Source organism: Podarcis raffonei, chromosome 1 (assembly GCF_027172205.1).
Source record: "Podarcis raffonei isolate rPodRaf1 chromosome 1, rPodRaf1.pri, whole genome shotgun sequence".
NCBI classification, from domain to species: Eukaryota; Metazoa; Chordata; class Lepidosauria; order Squamata; family Lacertidae; genus Podarcis; species Podarcis raffonei.
In genome coordinates, this window is record NC_070602.1 from 35860681 (window position 1) to 35887276 (window position 26596).

At 40.2% G+C, this 26596-nt stretch overlaps 1 protein-coding gene across 4 annotated transcripts in view; it reads left to right on the plus strand.

Annotated features, from left to right (window-relative positions):
- Positions 1-26596, plus strand: part of STRN3 (striatin 3) — a 44037-nt gene that overhangs the window by 2208 nt on the left and 15233 nt on the right. For 2 of the 4 annotated variants that reach the window (XM_053380977.1, XM_053380992.1), the window contains exons 2-8: positions 12258-12361; positions 14599-14672; positions 15605-15686; positions 16010-16180; positions 17068-17200; positions 18863-19004; positions 25852-25962. In XM_053380977.1, coding sequence (XP_053236952.1) covers positions 12258-12361; positions 14599-14672; positions 15605-15686; positions 16010-16180; positions 17068-17200; positions 18863-19004; positions 25852-25962 — 817 coding nt within the window. The remainder of the gene's footprint in view (positions 1-12257; positions 12362-14598; positions 14673-15604; positions 15687-16009; positions 16181-17067; positions 17201-18862; positions 19005-25851; positions 25963-26596) is intronic. The other 2 variants (XM_053380984.1, XM_053381001.1) reach the window with 1 other exon arrangement.

Here is a 26596-nt window from a genome sequence, read left to right on the forward strand (position 1 = left end):
TAAGCAAGTCAAATTCACGATCATATATGTTTATGACATATAGGACCCAGCTTGGGCTGATTATAAGTCTTTATCTTCAGTTAGATGCTTTATCTGCTAGCAGTGTGGCTCAAACCTTTTTTATTACTGAGATTTTTACAATCTGGTAATGGTTCTAGGACATGGAGAAATAATGTAGATGTCAAACACTGATTCAGTTGAATTATGGTGATTGTAATAGGAAAGATACTAGGTGAAGCTTTGTGTCTTTTGTGGCACTGAAGACCATTTAATACAGTATTAGATGACTTGCATCCCTGTATCCAGTTATCTGGGACTAAATCCCATCGAACTAAATGAGACTTACTTCTTAGTAGACATGTGTTAGTCCTTTGAAAGTTTGATAGGTCACTCCAGGGCAAGATTAGCCAGTATGATGTACTCAAGAGGTTGTTGGACTTTAACTCTCATCAGCTAGCATGGGGAATGGTCAGGGATAATAGAAGGTAGAGTCCAATGACATACGGAGAGCCTCACTTCAGGATTTCTGTCACATATCTTGCAGATTTTGCATTAATTCTTGTTCCCTTAGTTTGTTGCAGTTTCCTAGATTAGTTTTTATATACATTACTGGCTTTTTCTTTCTCTCAAAGAAGGACCAATAAAAATCTCCAAGTGATTCTAAACAGGATGGAATGACAAGTTAAGAGGCTGTGTCTTGAGAGGATAATCCATGAAAATTGGAGATCCCCTCTATGTAAACTGTAGTACTGGGATGGAGAACTGAGTTTGGCTAGTAGGCCAGCTTCAAAACTCGCCCACAGTCCCACTTACCAACATTGACAAATGTGCAGGACCACTCACCTGTCAACCCTCTACTGTTATAATGATGTCATTTGATTGACACCTGTCGAGGTTTGATGGAGGTCACTTTAACTGCTGAGCAGCTGATTGGTGGTTATAGCAAATTCTTTTGAAGATGCAGTTTAAGTGCCAATCAGCTGTTCAGTGCTGGGATCATGCCTTACAAGGGGTGGGCTTTGGAGAAAGTGCTCACTTTTTAATCAGAAATTTTCCCCCTCTGCAAAGGAAACTATTTGGCTACAAAACACTCAGCTGCATTAAGGAGTTCTTAGCCGAAATTTAAACTAGCGCAGGGGTAGGCAACCTAAGGCCCATGGGCCACAAGCGACCCATTGGGGTCGTTTAAGTGGCCCACGAGCCGCCTGCTCAGCGAGTCCCCACGTACTGTGCTAAACTGGTGCGGTGTGGGGACTTGCTTCCGTGGCGCCGGAAATCCCGTCTGCGCAGACGCCGGAAATCGCAGGCATGCGCACTCAGGCGCACATGCAATCCAGTCCACGGAGGGATCTCCACTGGAGTGAACCAGCCCAGGCAAGGTAAACCTTGCCGCCCCCTGTCCTAGTGCTTCATTTATGCCCACACAGTATAACAATGGTAGGTGGCCGTGGTTCGTGGGAAGCAGTTCTGCAGACCAAACTGGGACCCATATTGGGCCTTCTTATGCCCTTGAGCTGGAGTTTTCTGCCCCTGCTATCAGTGTTAGAAACTGAGATTTGAAAGAGGTAATATGGTAGAAGTTTGATAAAATGAAGCACGGCATGGAGAAGTATGACAAAAGAATAAAATGAAGCATGACATGGACAAAGTGGCTAGAGTAAAGTTTTTCTCCCTCTCCCCTAACACTAGAACTTGTGGCTATCCAGTGAAGTTGGATGCTGGAAGACTGATAAAAGAAAGCATTTCTTCATGCAGCATGTACTTAAAACTATGGAACTTGCTCCCATAGGAGGCAGTGATGACCACCAACTTAAATAGATTTAAAAGAGGATTGGACAAATTAATGGAGGATAAGGCTATCAATGGCGCTACTCTACCTCCATAATCAGAGTCAGTATGCCTCTGAATACCAATTGCTGGGAATCAGGTAGACAGAGTGCTGTTAAGTTCATGTCCTGTTTGCAGGATTCCCACAGGCATCTGGTTGGCCACTGTGAGAACAGGATGCTGAACTAGGTAGGCCATTGGCCTGATCTAGCAGATGGTTCTTATATTCTTATCTTACCCATAATTTATACCTCTTCAAGTTTGAAAATACAGTGGTACCTCGGGTTAAGAACTTAATTCGTTCTGGAGGTCTGTTCTTAAACTGAAGCACCAGTTAATGGGGCCTCCTGCCACTGCTGCACCGCCACCGTGCAATTTCTGTTCTCAAACTGAAGCAAAGTTCTTAACCTGAGGTACTATTTCTGGGTTAGCGGAGTCTGTAACCTGAAGCGTCTGTTACCAGAGGTACCACTGTAAAGGCAAATGAATTGAAGAACTAGGAAACCTGGAATTCGGAAATGTTTTTGCCTTTCAGAATATAACGCAGGATAAAAAGTAGGTAAAGTTTGGTCCAGTTATTTGCTCTGTATTCCTGCTACAAAAGATGTGTTGGTGCAAAAAGCAAAGCAGAACGTTTTTTGTCACAACTAATGTTCAGGCAGCTAATTTTTTCTTGACAAATTTAAGGTTGTAACATAGTGATTTTATTAAAAAGAAAGGAAGAAATAAGAAAACAATAGAATTAGAATTGGAAGAGACTTCAAGGGTCATCTAGTCCAACACCCTCCAGTGCAAGAATCTCAACTAAAGCACCCATGACAGATGGCCATTCAACTTCTGCTTAAAAACCTCCAATGATTGAGAGCCCACCACTGTTGAACAGCTGTTACTGTCAGAAGGTTCTTCTGATGTTTAGTAGGAATCTGCTTTCTTGTAACTTGAATCCATTGCTTCAGGTCCTACCCTCTGGAGCAGGAGAAAACAGGCTTGTTCCATCTTCCATGTGGCAGCCCTTGAGATATTTGAAGATGGCTATCATATGTCCTCTCAGTCTCTTGTGCAGGCTAAACACACCTACCTTCCTCAACTGTTCCTCATAAGGCTAGGTTTCCACATCCTTGATGATTTTGGTCACTCTCGTCTGCACACATTCCAATTTGTCAATATCCTTCTTAAATTGTTGTGCACAGAACTGGACGCAGTATTCCAGGTGTGGTCTGACGAAGGCAGAATAGAGCAGTGCTATTAATTCCCTTGACCTGGACACTATACTTTTGTTGATGCAGCCTAGGATAACATTACTTTTTTCCTGCTGCATCACACTGTTGACTTATGCTAGGCTTGTGGTCTACTAAGACCTCTAGTCCCTTTTGACATGTACTACTAGCAAGCCAAGTTTCCCCCATCTTACGTTTGAGTAGCAAGTTCTTCCTGCCTAAGTGTTGAATCTTACATTTTTTCCTATTGAAATTCATTTTTTAGTTTAGGCCCAGTTGTCCAATCTGTTGAGGTCAACTTAAATGACTGGAAACAATATTGAAAGAACAGATAAATGGGGAAAACCGTATAAGCAGAGTAGGGGCTGCAGGTTAATTATTACTGCAAGAGATAAATGGTGGTAAGTGTTTGCAGTACAGCCAAAACTGCCAGTTATGCCATAGTGACAGTAATTGAGTTTGGAAACAAGCTAGGCAAACTGCTTCCTGGATCATAAGGAAATGTGGAAAAACATCCACTGGGTCAACAGAATATATACAAAAATAAATATATACAAAACTACTGGAGATTGTACAGGGGTTTTATGATTGCTATAGTAATGTGGCTGAAAAACTTGATAAAAATGAGATTCAGAACTGTCCAGCAAACCCCCATTAATGATAGAAAAGCAGACCAGGACAGCCAGTTACAGTGAGGGAAGCATTAAAACTATACAGTATTTAAAATAAAGCAATTCATTAGTTTCCTATAGTTTTAATGCTGAGTTTATAAGTTATATAATATACTAGTTAAATGATATTCTTGGCTAAAGGTTAAATATGTTCTATGTGGAGAAGGATCAATACGGTTTTAAAAAGACAATTGGCGATATTAGATGTGTTTTAAATATTTATCTCAACGAAGTGTAATCCCAACATCGTTGCAGTTAATGGATTTTGAGGTGGCTTTCAATTAAGCGGAATGGCTGTTATTCAAATAAGCATTAATATATTTTGGGGACATCAATATCATGAACGACAGTAATAAACAACTAGAAGCTTGCTGAATAAAATTCCCTTTGGAAAGTAGGGGTTGGAGGTAGAGTGTTGTGGTGGTTTTATTGCTATCTAGATGTTCTAGATGATCTAGAAGATGGTACCCAGGAATTATTGTTCCGCCTCTTGACAGTTATGCTGTGGGCTTTCATATGGCTTTGTTTTATCTCCCACGCTATTCAACAACTACATGAAACCAGTCTTAGAAACTCAGACATATACGTTAATCGCCAAATGAGATCTTAAACCTAGGTTACAGTCATCACAACGAAATGTCTAGGTGCCTTTTTGTGGTGAGATTTATTATTGTTATTAATTTCATTTCTATACCGCTTTAGATTTTAAAGAAAAAATTAAAAAGTCTTCTACAGCACATTAAAACATCAGATACTGTAAAACAATCCAGAGTAAAACAAATTTGAGTTTCAAGGGAAATATATCACTTTGCTTTCCTCATAGTTATTTACCTACTTAATTTATATAGCTGCCCCATAGCAGAAGAACTGTAGGAAGCCAGTGTGGTGTAGTGGTTTGAGTCTTGGACTAGGACCTGGGCCTTCTTGGTAGTGGTGCCCTTGGTAGTGGACAGGGAATAATAATAATAATAATAATAATAATAATAATAATAATAATAAATTATTATCATCATCAGGGTTCAAATCCTCCTCAGTCATGAAGCTCACTGGGTGACCGTGGACCAGTCACAGCTTTAGTCTACCTCATAGGGTCATTGTAGGGATTAACTGGGGAGGAGGGTGAGCCATGTACTCCTTGAAGAAAAAGGTGGGATATAAATGCAATAAATAAGCTTTTCTGCTTGCCTGCTTAAGAAAGCAGTAGGGGCCAGCCAGATAGAGATGTCAGTCGCCAACTTGGCACCCACAGATTTCCAGTGGTCGCAATTGGACCCGCGCCAGTAGCAGAACTGTCCTGGCGCCTGGGGAATTTCTATCACTAGAAACCACTGTGGGTGTGCTGAGGTGTTACCAATATGTGGCTGGCACTCAGCTTTATATTTCCTTTTCATCTAATCCAAGTGAAGCAGTGCTTAAACTCGGTAATGGACTGGACTAAACTAAGACTTAAACCTGCAGTGTGTTGTATTTGGGACTGCCTTTGAAAATGTTCTTGAGACGTCATTTGGTACATAATACAGCAGCCAGGCTATTTATTGGAACTGGTATTAATTACTCCTCTACATGGTCACTTGCTCTCTCTTCCAGGCAGTTTCCATTAGGATCCTTATCAGCTGTTCTTCTTCGGGATCATCTGCTTAATGAAGTGAACAAAAAAAATCAAATATCTTTAATACGGTCAGTGACCAGAAAGCAATTTATAAAAAAATATGACATTAAAAGTAGTATTGTGCTACAAATAACAGTAGAAATATGGCCAATTCACAGAATTGGTGCTTATATGAAGTGAACAATGTGGTTACTAGGGAGAGGGCCTTTTCAGTGGTGGCACTCAGTTTATGGAATGATCTTTCCAGAAAGCCTTGCTTGGATTGTGGTTTTCCTGGAATCATGTGAATACCTTTTTCCCCCTCCCAGGACTTTTAATTTCAGTTTTAATCGTAGTGGGTACATCTTTCTGGTGTGCTAGATCTTTGCACCATTCCCCTCTTTCTGTTAATGATTTTATATTGCTTTCATTTTTATTTTTTTTAGATGCTGTACTCAGGCTCGTTATAGATTAGCCTTGCTATTTTGATTTTTTTTTTTTAAAAAAAGTTTTTGGTGTTTCTGCTCCGTAACAGTTTGAACAGTATTGGTATGTGTTTTGTGTCTGTCAACTTCCCAGAGAACTATGTTGTATTTGTAGTATAAGTAGTTATAAGAATAGTGAAATAATAAATAAAATGCAGCATTACAGATGCACTTTGTGCCGCTCATATTAGAGACACAGTTTTTGCTCCAATTAGGATGACTAATGTAGCTGGCCTTCTCATGCTCCTTTCTCCTGTGGCATGTGTCTAGTCTCTTCCTTTCATTGTTGTGCCATAGGTGGTCATGGTGTGGGAATGACAAAATAAATTTATTACAGAGTACAGTCATACCTCATCTTACATCCGCTTCATGTTACGTTCTTTCAGGTTATGTCCTGCGGCGACCCAGAAGTACCGGAAAGGGGTACTTCTGGGTTTCGCCGCTCGCGCATGCGCAGAAGTGGCGAATCGCAACCTGCGCATGCGCAGATGCACCGCTGCGGGTTGCGCTCTTTTCATGTTGCGGACGGGCCTCCAGAACAGATCCCGTTCGCAACCAGAGGTACTACTGTATAACAAATTTTTGTTGGAATAGACTTATACCTTTGAAATAAGTGAGTTTCAGAAACAAGCTTTCAATATTAATTAGATTCTGGTACAGAAAAAAGCACAAATGAATCAAGTGGTTTTCAAAAGGGAAGGAGTGTCTGTTTATCCTATTGATTCACACAGCTCCTTTTGAGATGAAAAATTTGCAATGCATCTTAACACTCACTTAAAACTTGCTGAATTTGTAGCAGGAACACTGCTTCAAAATAATCACATGCCTTCCTCAAAGTGATTTACAAGAAATAACTATTAAAAACAGTAACAGAAGAAAGCCACTTTGGGAGCATTTGAAATGCAGACCAACTTGATTTTGCATCGGATCTTGTGTAGTGATTTTTCTCTGAATACTTAACATTGTCTTCCATATAAAACAGTTGTTTCTATTTGGACTCTCTTGTACAAGCTGTTTGCCCTCCTGGACTACTTTATGTGAGAAAAACAGTTCATTCCACCTTTAATCAAGACTCTGCAGTTCTCCGTAGGAAACTCCCCTGTTGCATAAGAAACTGACATTAGCTGTTCTACTGTCAGCCTTCACACAATATCTGTATTGTTCTTTTTTCTGTCATCTCTGCTGCTGTTTTTAACATTTCACTTTCAGTTATAATTAACACATATGAAGCTGATACATTTACATAATGCATGATGGAAAACTAAATTTGTGAGAGATGTAAGAAAGTAGCAAGGGGTGTCATATCAAATTTGTTGGGGAGGGTTACGACTTAATGTGTAGAACCCATGTGTATGATAGCAATATAGGCAGTCCAGAAGCTGATCGTGCATTCTTTTCAAGCATAAAGGGATGTGTGAATGCACTTTTGCTTACTTAAACAGCACTTCCAAATAATCCTTGAATAAATCCAACTTGTGATCTTGCTCTCCTAATTCAGATTCATAGTTTTACCAACTTTATAAGCAAGCTGCATTTAGAAGAATGCTTGTAGTAAGCATTGGAGCTCCGGTTTTACAGGGAAAACCTTGGGTTGAGATCATCCAAAGCAATACAGTCTCAATCATACATGCAATATCCTTATAATATTGATTGATATATCATTGATATTACATGCAACCAACAAAATATAACCACCACTATATAAATAAATAAATAAGAAAGTGAGTAACCATTTTTGGCCCAGAAACCTTCCCCTAAAGGAGCATTTTTGACCATCTTATGGAAAATTGTTCCCTAAGCGGGCAAAATGAGCCTGCTTTGGAGAGGGAGTTCTAGAGTCAAGTCTTACATACTAAAAAGGCTCCAGCATGGTCTCCAGAAGGCACATTTCTGTGATGCTGTGATGCACAGTAGGGTCTGTACTAATGATTTCAGTAGGCAAGGAGCTTCTTATCAGAGATGGTGGTCCTTCAGGTATCACTGTTTCAAACAAGGAGTTAAGATCAGCACGTTGAATTCAGCCCAGAATTCAGCCCAGAGCCTCTATGCTTTCTATCAGCTGCCCTTGTCAACAGCTTGGTTATACCATTCTGGACTGATTGTAGTTTCCAAGCACTCTTACAAAGAAAACGTTAGAGAAAGGAAGGTCTAGGATTGGCTCACTCTTTCCTGGATATTGTAATTTCTAGAGATCTTGTGGCCTGTATTCTCTGGTTCCAGCTTTCCTCCTAACACCATCCTAATCAATTTCTTCTTGGAGGAAATCACCATTATCCCACTGATGGAAAAAATACACTTTAATAATTTTTGTTTTTGCATGGACACTGCCATGGCTTTCATATGACTGACATTGTTTCCTTGTTAGGACCATTTAACATTTGTTCAGTCCTTCCACAAGTATCTGTACAACTCATTCTCAGAATGGTGTTGCGATTGATAAATTATTATGGGGAGAGCCTCGCTCACACTTATTAATGCCATGTTATGCCGTTGTATACTTTGAAACAAACAGAGAATCAGGCTCCATTGAAGAAGGGAGGAAGGGGCATTGAACACACTCACCAGATACTCCTGTTTTCTCCAGCTGCAGCCTGGCTTAGCCTTGACTGAAGAAGGATAAGCAAACATGGTTTCTAGGCACTACTGTATTCCACAGCACCAGAAGTAGAAAGGGAGGCAATTTGCAGGCTTTGGAATTTATAAGCTGTGTTAAGAACAGTCATATAACTGTGAATATCATAGTGATTCGTCGTAATTTACAGAAGTTATTTCTGTCTTCATTTTTAATATTTTAGAAAAATATTGGTGTACTTTGCTGAAATAATAACCAGTGATGTGAATAAATCCAGTAGCAACACATCCTATATATGTCTATTTAGACAGAAGTCAGTCCCAGTGGGTGACATACAGTTTTGTCCATCTGCAAGCAGAACACTTGTGCAATGGGACTTCCCTTTCCTCTACTTCCTCCTGCACCACCCCTAAAACTGCTGTGGAGAGTAGGAAGAACATCTGGAGCTGATTTGGGAGGGTGCTGTAGGAGGGAATGGAGGAAGATGATGTCCTGGTACTTCTGATTGTACCGCATTGAATATCACCTGTTGAGTTCAGTGGGATTTACTTTTAGGTAAATAGAGAATTTGCAGACTAATTCTATATGTTTATGGATGGATGCCTTCTAGTGTTTTCTTGATTCATGCAAAGTGTATTTAAGATTGTTTTGTAGCTGGGACAGGTACAATTACATACCAGTCACTTTAATGGCTCTATTTTCACTATCCTTTTTTTAACATTGGTTTTTTTTATTATGTTTTGAAATAGGCAGGTGGAAATATACAACAGGTTCAGTGGTAGAACTAGACTATTTTAAATACACATGGCTTAAGCATCATGAATGATTCCAGTATAAGTAGAGCACCCACACGATTTCATGTATATTTGCCTAATATCAGATTGGAATATTACCTACCAAGAAAGATAACATGCCATATAATGGAAAATCACTGGTGCGTTTCTAATTTCTTTGTGGCCATTCTTGACTATTTAATTTTTATGGTAACAGTGATGTACTATGAAAGTGGTAAGAAAGTAAAACTCATTTCTCAATATAGGCTAAGGTTAATAACTCAGATTGTGTCTTGTACATTTTTATGTACAACTTACCTGAGCAGATTGCAGTTGATCACTCTTCCTCCGCACAATGACAGGAAAGTAGGCTGACTGTCAGATTTTTCTTTCTTCTCCTTAGCTATATATCACAACCCACTTGTGTCTCAGTCGTTAATGTAGTCACTCTGGTGGGAGGAAAACCTGTGGATTTAGCTGGCTGGCACTTAGCTGTTACCTCTGGAACTGTGTTTTGTTTATTAAAATTATTCGTATACTGCCTTTTATTTCAAAGAAATGTCAGAGTAGTCTACAGAATAATAAAACAGGATGTAATTAAATAGAACAACAAAAACCTTTTCAATAAAAATATGTATCAGTCAAAGTAACCAGAAATGCCAGGAAGTGGGATTAACAGTTGGGGAAAGTTCAGGTAAAGAGGTATATTTTTAATTATTGGCAGAAGCATTTAGCTATCAGTGCCTGCCTTATCTTCATAGGGGGATTATTCATTCTCTGTAGTCGCCACCAAAGAAAAAGCCATTTTGGTGTTCTGTTTAATACTCTGAAATACTCTTCCACCAGCTATGTTGTTGTTCTAGGAAATTAAATTCCTTTTTACTTTGCTTGTAGCCATTTTGTTGGGTTGTGAGGAAATCCTGGCTGCTAAAAAGGTGCACAGAATTTTCATCTACAGTTTGGGTAGGACCTGAATGAATGGATTCAAGTTACAAGAAAGGAGATTCCAACTAAATACAGTGGAATCTTGGTTGTCGAACGTAATCCATTAAGGAAGACCATTCGACTTCCGAAACATTCGACAACTGAGGCACAGTGGGTGGTTGGCAGTTTCAATGGAGAAACGTGCCTCAGAAGCCATTCGACTTCCAAGGCACGTTCGAAAATGGAAGCATTCACTTCTGGGTTTTCGGAGTTTAGGTTCCGAATCGTTCGGCTTCCGAGACACTTGAAAACTGAGGTTCCACTGGATTAGGAAGAACTTTCTGGTGGTAAGAGTTGTTCGACATTGGAACGGACTCCCTCAGAAGGTGGTGGACTCTCCTTTATTGGAAGTTTCTAAGCAGAGGTTGGGTGGCCATCTGTCACGGGTGCTTTAGTTGTGATTCCTGCATTTAAATTTTTCTCTGATGTTTATTTTCCTTTTGTCTTTTTCCTTTTATTTTCCTTTGCTCCCCCTCCAATCTTTCCTCTCTTCTTGTTTCTTTCCTTTCCTTTTTTCTTCTTTTCACATTCTTTTCCTTCTTTCTTTTTTCAGTGGATATATTTAGGGCCTTTCTTAAGCTCCAGGGTTTGTGTACTCATGGGTGGAAGACAGGGTAATGTCGGTCTTCCAGGGTGAGAGGTTAGGAGGAGAAAGGAAAGATGCCAGGTAAGAGCTGGGAGGGGCTGCTACCTTCTGTTGGCAGTGGGGGCGGAGAACTGTCTTTAGGAGAGGACTCTAGACTCTTGTTTTTATTTTTTGTAATTGTTATCTTATTGTATTGTGAAAATAATAACAATAACAATAATTATAGTAGAATCATAGAATCAGAGTTGGAATAGACCACAAGGGCCATCGAGTCCAACCCCCTGCCAAGCAGGAAACACCATCAGAGCACTCCTGACATATGGTTGTCAAGCCTCTGCTTAAAGACCTCCAAAGAAGGAGACTCCACCACACTCCTTGGCAGCAAATTCCACTGTCGAACAGCTCTTACTGTCAGGAAGTTCTTCCTAATGTTTAGGTGGAATCTTCTTTCTTGTAGTTTGGATCCATTGCTCCGTGTCCGCTTCTCTGGAGCAGCAGAAAACAACCTTTCTCCCTCCTCTATGTGACATCCTTTTATATATTTGAACATGGCTATCATATCACCCCTTAACCTCCTCTTCTCCAGGCTAAACATGCCCAGCTCCCTTAGCCGTTCCTCATAAGGCATAGTAGTAGTAGTAGTAGTAGTAGTGGATGAAGGTGTGAGGAAATTCCACGATAGTGGAGTTTTTCTTGTGCACCTCTGAATCCAAACCAATGAATACTTTCTGGTCCATTTTCATAAATGTTTCATAAGACTTTAAAAGTAGATACAAATGATCCTATATGGAAAGGACATTCTTATTATGTGTCAGAGTATAATGTTTTCTGCCAGAATATAATGTTGCATTTGACAAGGCTGCGCTTCATTTATTTGTATATGGGAACTCTTTTACCCCAGAGTTTTTTCTGTCACTTCAAAGTGAGGAATAGAGCACAGGTTTAGGGATATCATATGCAGGATAAACACAATAGATCCAGATTTTACTGTTACATTTTATATGTGAGTCGTGTGCAGACCTGTTCCTTCTGTTGTCAACTATATTAATAATGCAAAATCTTTGACAAGCTGGTTAATCTCTCAGAGGGTTTTGAAAGAACATTTATGTTGGCTGTAGAATTTGATTTACTGGAATTTATTGGAAATAAGGTGTGTGTGTGTGTGTGTGTGTGTGTGTGTTTTTAAAATTGTTTGGTTTATTTTTAGTGCTGTTACTGGCATCCTATTATTATTATTATTAAAAACTGCAACACCTTGCAGATTAGTAGCATCAGTTGAAATTGATCAGACTAATTGACTATTAAATCATTTTACTTTTTCACAAAACAGGAATTTCACATATAACTTAAGTCCATTGAGCTCAGTGGGTCTGTTCTGAGGATGACTAATATTGGATCTTACTCATTGTTTATTTGTTTGTTTATTACAGGAGTTTTAAAAATAAAACTTGGAAATATGCCTTGGAAACTTCTGGCAGGAATATACATTCAGTGATGATATATGTGAACAAGAGACTTGAATTGAAAATTCTAATTTGACTTTTATGTTTTCAGGCTCGGATCGCATTTTTGCAAGGTGAAAGAAAAGGTCAAGAAAACTTGAAGAAAGATTTAGTAAGAAGAATAAAAATGTTAGAATATGCATTAAAACAAGAAAGGTATGTGTACCAATTCTCTAATCTGAGAAATTTATTGGATATTTTAAAATGTACATTTCCTGTAAGGAAATTGGCCACAGGTTAGAAAATATATTGACTAAAAGAAAAAGGGGAAAAGCAATCCACTTAATGTTTACATGGCAAAATCTCATTTCTGAGTTGGATCTGCCCAAAATAAACTCTCCTGTTACTTGAAGTGCTTTGACAACTCACATCAGCAATTTCTGCCATCAGTTTTTTGTTGCAGACGCTGGGATTGTTTCTGAATTCCACACTGCACTATTTTCTTAGGGAGATAGCCACCTAATTGTGCAATGGATGTCTGCTTGCACAACAGGACTTCTTTTCTATTGACATTCAGATCACATTTTTGGGGGCATGTTGGGTGCTGTGCAGGAAAGGAGGAAGAGGAAGTCCCATTCTGCAAGTGAAAATCTGCCTGTGCAACACTGGCGGCCACTTTTATGTGTGTGTTTTTGTATGCAATGTAAAGTATTTTAACTTACCAAGACTTGATTAACGGAAAATAATCCATGGGCCTTTTCTGCCTTATAATAATTCTTACTGAAACGTGTTGTCACAGATGTGATAAATAAAGGAGCCTGATGGGATGAACAATGTCAGATTATGAGTATACTCGGACATTGTATTTAAAATCCCACAGATGTGACATTCCATTTTTTTCAAATATGTGGAAAGCCTCCCTTTTTCCTATGACAGCACTATTGTGAATGCTTCCAGCTTAAGAATTTTGCTGCAGTAGTGATCATGACAGTTGCAAAACAGTATCTAATGACTGAACAGAAGCAGTAAGATCTCTGAAAAGTTGTAATTTAAAGGAAATGGAAAAGACCTTTTGTTACAATTTGGGAAAGTAACATTTTCTGACTTAATAGGGAAGTTGCAAGCTTGTACAAGAAGCATGCTTGCTTGAGACTTACAGGAATAACAGGAGTTTACTGAAATGAAAATTTTAAAAATGCAAGAGAGCCAAGCCTTCATGGCTACAGAGCTTCAATGCAGTATAGTTGTGCAAGCAGAAAATGATTAGACCATCAGTTAAGAATTCTACACTTCCACTCTCTTTAATGAAAGGCAGGAAGTCACTGGGTTCAAACAATGCCCTGTTTGGCATATACTTAACCATCCTCAAACACAGCATTTAAAATAGAAACAAAATGGATGGGTAGCTGTAGCTCAACTGCAAGGTTCAGAAAAAGGGAACTAAATGATCAAGGGAGTTAGGGCAGGTACCCTGTGAGGAAAGGTTGCAGGATGGAGGACTTTTTAGTTTAGAGAAAATCTGAATAAGAGGTGACATAGAAGTTCATAAAATTATGCAAGGCATAGAGAAAGTGGACAGAGAAAATTTTCTCTCTTGTACCACTCAACGTTGTGCATATCCATTGATACCGAATGTTGATAGACTAAGGAAAGAAAAAACTTCTTCACATAACATATAGTGGAAGAAGGTGGAAGATAGGCCTATCAAGCGTTACTGGTCGTGATGGCCATTGGAGTCAGTATGCTTCTGAATACCAGTTGCTAGAAACAGCAGGAGTGGAGAGTTCTCTTGTGGAGGAGTGGAGAGTCTCTCCCGCTTGCAGATTTCCACAGGCACCTGTGGTTGGCCACTGTGACAACTGGATGTTGGCCTAGATGGGCCACTGAGAGTTGATTTTCCCTTGGCATTTCAGTGCCTGACATCTGCTTAGTCATTTAATGATTACAATTTCCTGTTTGTTTTAGGAAGTGGGTGACTCTTTTGGTACTCCTACCTTTTTCACTAGGTCATTACATGAAATAAAATTTTGGAGGCTGTATGCAGAGTCACGTGTGTCTGTTTTACAGTTAGAGAAATGAGGTAAAACTATTTTTCCGTTGTACATTTTGGTTCTTATTTTTTAGAGAACACCAACTGCCAGAAATAGCTGCTATGGATATGTACTTAACAGGAATATTAATTTGTAGTATGTTGCATCTGAAGCAGCACTCATACTGTATTGCCCTCCTCCCTTATGCCCCCGGAAAGATTCTCCTGAGAGTGGAGGCCATTTGCGAAAGATTTCCCCTGACCTATAGAAGAAGCTTTATGGGGCTGCAGAGAGAAGAAGGGGACAAAGATTCCCCTTGCATGAGTGTCTTTGTGAGCATTGCTTTTAGATGCAATGCAGTGGGAAAACACAGAGGGAATTAATTTTCATTACTGATCAATATGTTTATGTTTAATTTTTAAGGGCAAAATATCATAAACTAAAATATGGCACAGAATTGAACCAAGGTGACTTGAAAATGCCAACTTTTGAATCAGGTAACAAACTATTTGCAACCATTGAATTTAGTTTAAATTCTTCTATTGCTCACTTTTTATATAAAGAGAAATCCCTTCCCAACTGTGTAAGCAGTATCTTTATACAGTTCCAAGTGAATTTATTTCTATGCTAGTTTTTATTGTATGGCTTTGTCTTTATGCTGTGATTAATTTTCAGTATGATTTATAACTATGATTATAAATCAGAGATAGATCTCAGTATCTGGGCTGAATGATGGTGTGTGTGGAAACGCTCCTTCAGATGGCCCTAATAGTGTGATATCCAGATATTTGTAAAAATAGGAAAGCAGAGATTCCGAGAAACAAAGAAGAGTGTGTGTGTGTGTGTGTGCGTGTGTGTGTGTGCAAATTCACAAATGATATTCTGCTAAAAGTATAAAGTCCTCAGGAAAAACTGGGGAAGATAAAAAAGAACAGGTCCATAAAGTATCTTGTTAGTTTTTGAAAAAGCGGAGTCTTGTATGGAGTAAGAGCAAAAATTCCTTGGCTGTTACTATCTCAGGGTTTAAGTGCATCCCCATGTATAAACAAACGTTCACATGGAAAGTTGGCATAGCAGGAGTATATGCATTTCAGAAGCTATAGCGTAGTCTTCCAAATATGCTTGCTTTCCCATGCATTTTTAACTGGGGAGCATTCAAACATGTAACCCTTATGTGCAATCAGAAGCGATAAAAAACATAAGAACTAAAAAATAGAATTAGTTTTTCTGTCACTGTTTCATTTTCCACTTTGCAGCCAAATGGCTCTTAAAGACAACAAAAAACAAACCCCACAGACTAAACCGGATCCTTAATGGAGCAGAATCTTCATCAAAATAAAATTGACAGGACATAGAATAAGTAAAATCTACTATTTTGTGTGCAAGACTTGCAGGGAAAGTGTTACTAAAGTGTTATTTTGCATTTCAGAAGAAACCAAAGATACAGAGGTTCCTACAGTACCACATAATAGTCAGCTAACCTGGAAGCAAGGCAGACAGTTATTAAGACAGTAAGTGTTACATTTGTATACTTTTCATATATTAATATATACTGTATTATTTTATTTTGAGATTGTCTTATGATCGCTTATGGTAGCCTATACACATAGAAGCAACTATTTTAAAATATGTCTTTCTTATGGGGAAGTGTTGCATGGGAAGCAACACTTGGAAGTGCAAATCAATAGCGCCTGGGGGCAATTCAGTAATTTGTTTTTAAAAACCCAAAACAATTCAGTATTGATACTGTAAATCCTTGTAAAGCACATCTTATTTAGATATGTGGGAGTTTGTGTATGTATGCGAAGATAATGCTTTCACTCTTATTCATTAGGTATCTTCAGGAAGTAGGTTACACAGATACAATATTGGATGTGCGGTCACAGAGGGTGAGGTCTTTACTTGGGCTTTCCAGTTCAGAACCAAACGGCTCAGTGGAGACAAAAAATTTGGAACAGATTCTTAATGGTGGAGAATCAAAACAAAAGGGACAGGACAATAAAAGGTAGGCAATGCAATGTTATTTATTCATTTAAAAAACTTATATCCTGTCTTTTGTCTGAAGCAGATGTGTATACGTACCGTATTTTTTGCTCTATAAGACTCACTTTTTCCCTCCTAAAAAGTAAGGGGAAATGTGTGTGCGTCTTACGGAGCGAATGCAGGCTGCACAGCTATCCCAGAAGCCAGAGCAGCAAGAGGGATTTCTGCTTTCATTACGCAGCGATTCCTCTTGCTGTTCTGGCTTCTGAGATTCAGAATATAGTTTTTCTTGTTTTCCTCCTCCAAAAACTAGGTGCGTCTTGTGGTCAGGTGTGTCTTATAGAGCGAAAAATACGGTACCTAAAAACTGACATCCTTTTTATCTCGGAGAATCTACTGCATTAGAAAATGATAATCGTAATATGTATAAATCCAAGATGTGTTTCTTCACTTAGAGGGTGCTTCTGTTTTCAAGAGAGAAGCATTCTGGGCCTTCATTACATGTGAATCGCTGCTTGCTTTCCTCAGGGGATCTTTGGTCTAGTTTGGAGATACTAGAAGCAACCATCCTGCTTTTGCTGTCTTCTAGACCTGACACTTTTTACCACTTCCTTCAAACTGTGGCACAGACAACCTGCTACAGACTGAGAAAACAACATACTGCCCTGCCTTCCTAGAGAATAAAAAAGTGGAAGGAGGTGAGGCAGTAATTAAAAAACACCTGTTCTTTGTGCCAAATCCTCGGAGGAAAAATCTGAAAATTTAGCTAGAAATCTTTGAAATCCCACATTCCTTGTTGTCTTTGTGCATATCAATGAGATTTTTAAAGGGGTTTTCTTGACCATAGAATCTTAATTCAGAAAGCAGCCATAGCTGTTTACCAACATTGAAAATATTTTTCCCTTGTAGGAACCCTGGTGATGTTCTTGAAACATTTAATTTCTTGGAAAATGCAGATGATAGTGACGAAGAAGAAGAGAGTGACATGATAGAAGATATTGCAGATGGAAAAGAAAAACACCGGATAAATAAAAAACACAAAGTAAAAAAGTCTTAGTTTTATTGTTTTGTTGTTCAACCCAACAGCACAGATAGGGTCATCTTATTACCACTGTCAGTACACAGCTAGTAATCCAACAGATTTTGGAATAAAGTTAATTGAACCTACTTGAAGAGTTTAAGACTGTAACTTCTGCAGTGCTTCCCTGAACTGAGGTAAAGCAGGCTGAAAATAACTGGCTGGAATAGGTACATAATGTATTGAAATGTAAAACATATAGTGCTCCCTTATATCTGTTCAGATGTTGAAAGTCAATATGGCATGGTGATTGAGTGTTGAACCAGGATTGGAAAGAGCCTGATTCTAATCTCTACTCAGCTATGAGGTTCACTGGGTGGCCTATGGTAATCTCTATTTTAGTCTAATCTCCCTCACAGTGCTGTGAAGATAAATAGGGTGAGGGAGATGACAAGGTGCACTATCTTGAACGTCTTTGAGGAAAGTGGGTGGTATAAATGAACTAAGTAAACATTTCTTTTGCACATCACAGTAACCCACAGTTTAGTGCTACATTCACAAGCTACAGTTAGCCTTGAACTCCCCTCATGTGGCTGACAGGAGAAGTTTGAAAGCTTATGCATCTGCTTTTACATGGTTTCCTGTTTTGCCTATTCTAGCAACTGTGATTTAAATTAGTTACGGTGAGCTTCAACAAGCCAGATTTAAAACAGTGGTTTGAAGTTGTCTTGCTTGAAATTAGCCTTCATCACAGTTTGTTGCACCAGACAACACAGCAGTTAAAGGAAAGTAAAAACAATAGCTTATGAACGCCTTCTAAGTGGGGAGAGGAGTGTGTCTGGTTCCCCATGCCCATGCACATCGTGCCAATCCAGTGGTGGAGAACCAAACAACTGATTAGATGAAGAAAAATTTGAGTGTTTGAGGGGTTAATAATATGGAGGCATCAATAGTAAAAAGGGTTCTCTACTACAATCACAAACCTGTGTTTTCAGACAGTGTGTCTCCTTATCAGCACTAAAACAATTCCTTGCAGATTTTAACTTCATATACATAGCTGTAGAGCACGGGTGTCAAACACAAGGCCCGCGGGCCGAATCCGGCCCGCCAGACCTCGTCATGTGGCCCGTGTAGCCGCCGCCGGCCGCCGGCCTTCACCTTTTATTCTCGCTTTTTTTTTTTGACACAAGAAAGCCGCCTCTTCAGCACATGCGCGGCAGCCTACAAGCCAGAGAACGTCTGCCCTCTAGCGGCACCGGCCGTTCTACACAGGAAACCTCCACTTTACATGCATTCCTACAGATACAACCGGCCCTTTGAGGGTGACCAAACTGCTGATGCGGCCCCCGATGAATTTGAGTTTGACACCCCTGCTGTAGAGTAATAGCACAATTTAATCTCCTTCCATATTTATTATTTTATTTGTATACTGCCCATCATCTGACCTTCACATAGTGGTTCACAACCCAAAATACATAACACAAACAAACAAAAATGAACTAAGAACCCCCTTTCTACAAACACATGTAATGGATTAAGTACATTTAATGCATTGCTCTTTATTTTAGACAAAATGATATTTGTATTCAGAAGTACACCAAATGGCAATCTTGGGGGAGAACCTAAAAAACATAGTTTCTCAAAGCATATTGTCCCTAAAACTGATTATGTCACAATCTATTTTAGATTGGAAATGAAGGGCTAGCAGCTGACCTAACAGATGATCCAGACACAGAAGAAGCCTTGAAAGAGTTTGATTTCTTGGTAACTGCAGAAGATGGAGAGGGAGCCGGAGAGGCAAGGAGTTCAGGAGATGGGACAGAATGGGGTAAGAAGTGTAAAGAAACAATCACATAAAACTTAAAGATAATTCTCTGTGTGTGTCCACACATATGCATCAAAACCAAAAACTGAATTATTTGTGGTATTCAGATGCTATAAAAAAGGAAAGAAAAAATAATGAATGGTAGATTTCATACTCTTTAATTACAAAAGTCTAAATGTATTCAGATTTAAGTATGACATCTGTTTCTGCTTGTATTCCATTTCCCTGTGTGCTCTTATTTCTTAGAATTTTAGCCTAAGTTTGGTGGTCAACCTTTTATTTCTTATCCTATATCTTCTATTCTTTCCTTGCTTAAGCAGATAATAAATTTTCCAATCATTTGGGTAGTTTTTTAAATAAGTAATTTGTTTTGTTTTTATTTGTTTAAGATAAACTAATACTTGAAGCAGATGGTGCATTTACTGTTGGCAAGACCGGCAGCTTAGTATTCTAAATTGGTTATTTTTTCCCAGAATATATAATGAATTTTAAAATAATGCAATAATATAAATAGTAAAAAAAAACATGCTTACCTGGAAGTTCCATTGAAATCAATGGGACTTACTTTCAAGCAAGATAGATAGCAAGGTGCCTGTAGTTATAAACAAAGTATCCGAAGTGAGATCACTATAGGTGTATTGTGTAATATAAAGTAAGCTATTTGTTGCAAAGACAGCTCTTATTTATGTGCTTTTATTCCCTAATTTGCAAATAGTAAAATTTATTTCCTGAATTTAATTCGCTTGCCCCAATTTAGAGAACTCCACATATAACAAAAGGCTACAAAAGTGCCTGTTGTTTGTTGTGACTGCTTATTTGGAAGTGTAGAGCTGAAAGTCTTTATAATCTGTTAACAATGTAGGCTTCTGCTGCTCAAAGCACCCAGGATGTTAAATATACGGGTCTTTCCCCACTTTCTGCTGTCCTAGAAATTGAGTTGATGAGCAGGCTAAAATGTTTCTGTACTTTGATTAATTTATCTGGATTTGTGTGGCAAACTTGGCTTTACAACATAAAACTTTTCTTTTTGAACTAGCGGTATTAATTTTTGTATTGAGCTGTAGCACTTCAGTCAAGAGTTCAGAATGCTGAAATAGAAAGATCAAACACTAATTTGATCCACCATTTATATAAAAAAAATTAGGCCACTGTTTAGATGTTTATCTAAAAGTCATGGAACAAGTCTTATGCCAAGATGCTTGGCCGACTCCAGACTTTATGCTGGCGAGAGCATCCCACTGGGATTGTAAACTGCAGAGCCATACTTATTTAGGTGTCAAAAAGTATTGATCCAGTTCAGTCTGCTTGATATTTCATAATGCCATATCTTCACAATCATTTTCCAGATTCCTGGATCTTTTAGATTTTCCCATCACTTATAGGCAACTGTTCCCATTTTTGACCAATACGGTCTTAATGAGCTCTTCCCAGCTGTGTAATGGTTTTCATGTTGACCTCTGGCCCTTGGCTGAGAACCTCAGAATGGGAAACCTAAAGGAGGCAGACACTGAAAAGCTCAGCAGTCCCAGCCATGCCCTTCCTGCAGTCAACAGAGTTTGGTTCAAGGGGTGCTCCTGTCAGCAGGTGGGAGGTTCTCTGCTTTGTCTGCAGCTCTTTGTACCACTTCTGACACTGCTCCAGAGGCTTGGGGGACCCTCCAGAGCTGTGTAAGAAGGTGGCACTGGGGGCTGCAGAGGTTGGGAGAAATCAGCAGAGTCAGTCAGGCAAGCAAGCAGCTTTTCCCCATTGTATCAAAAGCAGTCTATGGGCATAAGGAGCCTTTCCGTATATGAAAGGTGAAGCTTGGCTCCAGCTATTAGCAATACCATTTGAAACGCAAAGATAAAATTTCCTGTTGGGTTTGCTGCTTTTTCTTTTAAGTGGGGTTTCTGCCACATCTGTTACTTCTGCCTGTTTCGGCATTTATATTGTGATTTATTTATTTTTGATAATGAGGGTTCAAGTACCACTTGGGCAGCAATCTACCTTTTCTCCTAGTATTGTCTGTTTTTCACCCCACCACTGGGTGAGGAACCATACTTGTGCTCAGTGAAATTCTCCTGGTGGATGAAAGGAACTAGTCACAACTGGGTTAATATTTCCAACTGGCCTAGGCAGGAAGCTCTTCAAGTAATTTGCTTGTACTCCTCACATCTTCAGTTTAGTTTCCTATCTGACTCAGGGCAGAAGTTGATTTTTCTCATCTTGCCGATCCAGAAAGAATTTAAACTACCGTATTTTTCACCCTATAGCACGCACCGGCACATAGGATGCACCTAGCTTTTTGGGGGGGAAATCAAGGAAAAATTTTTTATTCCCCCCCCAGGTTTGCGCAGCCATCCCCAAGCTAGAAGAGGGAGACGGAGCGCTCCGTCTCCCTCTTCTGCCTTCAGGGACAGCCTCTCTAGCCTCCGTGGGGCAGCGGCTTGCCCCGCTGTCCCCTGAGCTTATGGGGCTGGCGATGGGGAGAACCAAGCTTGCTTCTCCCCCCCCCCCGCAAGCCTCCAGATCAGGTCGGGGAATAGCGGGGTGACGGCGCTCCGCCTCCCCACTATCCCCCGAGCTTATGGGGCTGGCGATGGGGAGAAGCAAGCTTGCTTCTCCCCCCCCCCCGCCAGCCTCCAGATCAGGTCGGGGAATAGCGGGGTGGCGGCGCTCCGCCTCCCCACTATCCCCCGAGCTTGTGGGGCTGGCGGGGGGGGAGAAGTAAGATTGCTTCTCCCCCCCCCGCCAGCCTTCAGATCAGGTCGGGGAATAGCGGGGTGGCGGCGCTCCGCCTCCCCACTATCCCGCGAGCTTGTAGGGCTGGCGGGGGGGGAGAGAAGTAAGATTGCTTCTCCCCCCCTGCCAGCCTTCAGATCAGGTCGGGGAATAGCGGAGTGACGGCGCTCCGCCTCCCCGCTATCCCCCGAGCTTATGGGCTTATGGGGCTGGCGATGGGGAGAAGCAAGCTTGCTTCTCCCCCCCGCCAGCCTCCAGATCAGGTCGGGGAATAGCGGGGTGACGGCGCTCCGCCTCCCCACTATCCCCCGAGCTTGTGGGGCTGGCGGGGGGGGGGGAAAAGTAAGCTTGCTTCTCCCCCCCCCGCCAGCCTTCAGATCATGTCGGGGAATAGCGGGGTGACGGCGCTCCGCCTCCCCCCTATCCCCCGAGCTTGTGGGCTGCGGGCTGCTGCCCGCAAGCTTTGCGAGCCGGCGGGTCCTCCCACCGGGCTTGCAAGGCTTGCGGATAGCTTCCTGAAGCCTGGAGAGCGAGAGGGGTCGGTGCGCACCGACCCCTCTCGCTCTCCAGGCTTCAGGGAAAACCTGCATTCGCCCCATAGGGTGCACACACATTTCCCCTTCATTTTTGGAGGGGAAAAAGTGCGTCCTATAGGGCGAAAAATATGGTACATCTCCCCTATTTTTCACAGCTCCTCTGTTTTTAGCTGCTTTATTTTTCCAGCTCCTTCTTTTAAAAAGTTTTTCCCTTGAGGCTTGGCTTCACCTCCCACTGCATGCCTCCCCATCTGTTGTTATTCTTTGGACTCTTGTTTGGATACTTGTTTGGAGGGAACAAAGATTGGCCCTGTTTTAGAGTTTTTTATAGTGCCTGGATCCTCCAAACCACCTATTCTTGTTGTAAAGATTGTATTCAATAGTTTTCTAAAGCATCTTTCAAGGTTGGGACAAAAAATCAAAGTGAGGTCTCCTGCAAGAGAGGAGGAGCAGCACATGCAAATTACTTGAAGAGTTTCCTAACTAGCTTCATTGGAGGCATTTGGCCAGTGGTGACTGGCTCTCTTTATCTTCCCAAGAAGTGACCTTCATGACAAACAGAATTTGTAATAAGGAAAATGGATAGTTGATTTTCACAGATTTCTCCTTCCCCATGCAATCCCCTGAAAAGGTGATGCTGGGAGCTGCAAGGGGAATCCGTTCTATCCCCCTTTTTCCTGTGGGGAGCCTCTGCTGAATCCCACGCCCCCTACCATATCTCACCTAGTTCAGGAGAGTTCTCTGATTCTCAGGAGGGGAACAAAGGTCTCCTACTGCCAGACCCTTTATGTAAGAGCTTCTTAAGATCAAAGCCATTGAATGTGTTGCCACTTCAGATTGTTTTCTTGATGCCCACATAAATCCACCCATAGGGAGTTACCGTAATCCTTTATTTTTTAAAAATTGAGCAAAATCTAATGAAATTGACTCTTTCTTAATTCATGTCGGGTGGGAAGAACTCGAATTAAGTACAGCTGCTTCTTCATCACTAGAACATAGGCTTTACAAATCAGATAAATTTGATCAGTTAACTAGAGTTGTATCATTATTAATATAAAAGCATAGGAATCTGTCAGACCAATGGTCCATCTAGCACAGTTTTGTCTATAGTTAATGTCAGCAGCTCTTTGGGGTTTCAGACAGGAAGTACTTTCCAGCTTGTCTGGCAGGTGCTGGGGACTGAATCTGTGACCCTCTGCATGTGACGCAGATGTTCTGGCACTGAGCCGTGACCCTTTCCCATTCCTTTCGTAGTACTTAGTGTACTCAGCACCAGAAACAGTTTAGTCATGCTGGCCACATGACCCGGAAAACTGTCTGCCTGAAAGTGGAGATGAGCGCTGTAGCCCATAGTCAAATTTGACAGGACCTTTATATTTACTTACCTATTCAGTGTAAGGAACAAAGGGGAGAGAGAAGTGAAGAAACTCGTTTCAGCATCCACCCTGTGCATTTCACATTGCTGTCTTGGTGAAGTCCTAGCACCTTTCCCCAATAATTTTGTGGCAGCAAGAAAAGTCTTGGATATTGCAAAAGGATTCATTCCATTCAGTTAGCATATGATCTCAGTCCATGCTTGTTCCCTTGTCTGCCAACAGGTATTGGTTGTTGTAATAGACTTTATTCACCAGATACTTGAATAGTATGTTTGCCACCAATTGGAATTGCTTCTTGGGGATCCATTCCTTAGGTGTTTCTAGTAGCAGCTTTTGTGTTCTTTTAATGCAATTTTATCCCATGCTCAGGCAGCTATAAAAATGCAGTCTTCCTTCAGTGAACCATGGTTAAGCCCAGTGTGTAAGCATCATTCCTATAGTCAGGTGGGGATCATCATAATTTAATTTAATGGTTGGTTTCTAGTAGAGAGGAAGCAACATTAAAGTGTCCTTCTGAACACCTATTATTAAATATAGCATTTAAATCGATTCTCTACCTGATCCTAAATAACTTACTCACTTGAAGCAGAAATAATATAACATTTGGTTAAAACTTTTGAGAGTATTCAGATCACACTTCTTGTTTTGATGAAATCAGGTGTGGACCCCTCTAATTTTACATCACCAGCTATCTGCTCCATCATAAGTAGCTGGATATAGTGCCAAATGATAGTGGATAGTGGCTCTTTTTTGTTTGTTTGAACCCAGCCAGGTTCGATCTTGCAGAATCTCCCCGTTACCTAGTCAACGTCTTCCCACAGTAAGATAGTCAGAGAAGGAAGTGCACACTTACTCCTAAGCTTATAATGTGTATTATCCTGGAAGCGTGAACTATCTTGTAAACAGGACTAGAGACTGAATAAAACAAAAAAGTACTTCATTGTGTAGGAAAGAAATCGGGTACTTACGCTTGCTTGCCTACACTGTATTAATAGGAATGCTGGCTGGGAACTTCTAAGTTGCAACCTAATCCTTTATATACTTAGAAAGGAGCAGGAGTAAGGCAGTGAGGAGGAGCACAGCTGCACACCTGGCTTTCCAGGTGTAGTTGCAGTGGTTGCAGTGCCTCTAGACTCCACTGATCTGTCCACTTTGCATTGACTTCACTTGCCTCTTAGAGGAGACCAGCTGTGTGGGGCCACCACTCCTCACTGACTGCTCCTGGAAGTAAGTACTGTTGAGTTCAATAGGGATTAGTTCCAAGTAAGTAGAGCACAAGCATTAATCTTACAAAAATCCACCTTGGATCATGATTTACTAGTTCATTAAAATATTTATATTTCATATGCTCAGAACACATCTATTGACCTTGCTGTAGAGTGGAAGTGAGCTCTCTTTCCTTACAAGCTTTCTCAACTAAGTGTGCCTGTGCTAATTCTTTTAAGATAACACCATACCCAAACTTATTTCATACAGACTCAGTGTCTTCAGTGGAAGTTCTATGCAATGTGTTTTATAATCTGGGTATAAATGCTTGAATGTTCATTACTTAAATTATAAATGTAGACAAGCCTATTCTTCCATCACTCCCCCCCCCCCCGAATTTGTCGTGACTGCTTGAGTTACAGCATACATTGAACTGGTGCACTTTTTTAATTAAAAGAAGGAAAAAGGAAACACTATGAAATTCGTTAATGTTTTTAATAACCTGAAACAAAAGAAAACCTTCCCTTTATGATGATTTGGATGTGTTTTAGCACTACTAGATCTTATTGCATGTAGAGCAAGACCGAAGGAGAAATGCATGGTAGTTTTCATGAACAAAATGGTGCTGACACTTAATTCAGTTGCACATTCATGAGTTGTATTGCATGGAAAATATTGATTTGCTTATTTAAGTCTGGCTGAATAATTTGTTAATATTGTCTTACTAAAGATGCAGTAATTTCATACATGAGCATTAATCCATTAATTTTTTCATATCAGTGAATGCAAAGAAGTTTTCCTTCTTTACTGTTGACAAATTATTATAATGTGTGGGGAATATTTCTTTTTACCAAAAGGGAAGCATTTTGCAAAACAGTAACAAACTGCACCTTTATAATACTGAAATGTAACTGAATAACATTTTGTATTGATGATTAACCTATAACACTCACAGACAGCTTGCATTGCCAACTGCTGATTATTTTTGTTTCAATAATATGCTGCATGTAGACAAAGATGACCTGTCCCCAACTGCTGAGGTTTGGGATGTAGACCAGGGACTAATAAGTAAACTGAAGGAACAGTACAAGAAGGAACGAAAGGGGAAGAAAGGGGTAAAGAGTAAGTGCAGATTCTGAATTTTGACAGGTTTTTTTTAATGTATTCTGTTTTTACTGCTCCATTTTAACACTTTGCTATTTGGGGGGCAACCAACTTTAACTTTCCAACAGATAAATATGCAAATCAGAACTACATCTCAAATGAAATTTAAGTATGCTAATCTGGTGAGGGGAGCAGGAGGTGGACCAGTTGCTTCAGCGTTCCTTAGGAACAATTTGGAAAGAAAATGAGAACTTGAAACCTGAGACAAATTAATAGTGTTGTGTCTTCCTTTGTCTGTTTGCCAAAGTTAGTAGGGTTTTTTTTTAAAAGGACTTTGAGGAAGCAAGAGAGTTTTCTGTCTGTGAAAGGTATTTCTAACAACAGTCTGCAGATTTTGGCTTGGCCTACTAATTAAGGACTAGTACTAGGACTTGGGAGGAGCCATATCTCATTGCACTTCACACTGCTACTGCTAAAATATCACATGAAGTGAAGTGGGAATCAAACCATCCCCCAAATCCTCATGCTTGCAGAGGGCTTGGAGGGACAATATCTTTTCTACCAGTTTGTGCTGACTTTGAAGAATGAAAGTAGCAAAAGGGAACCTGAAGAAGGGGCTGAGCTTTGTCTGTGGCTTTGCCAACAGCACAAA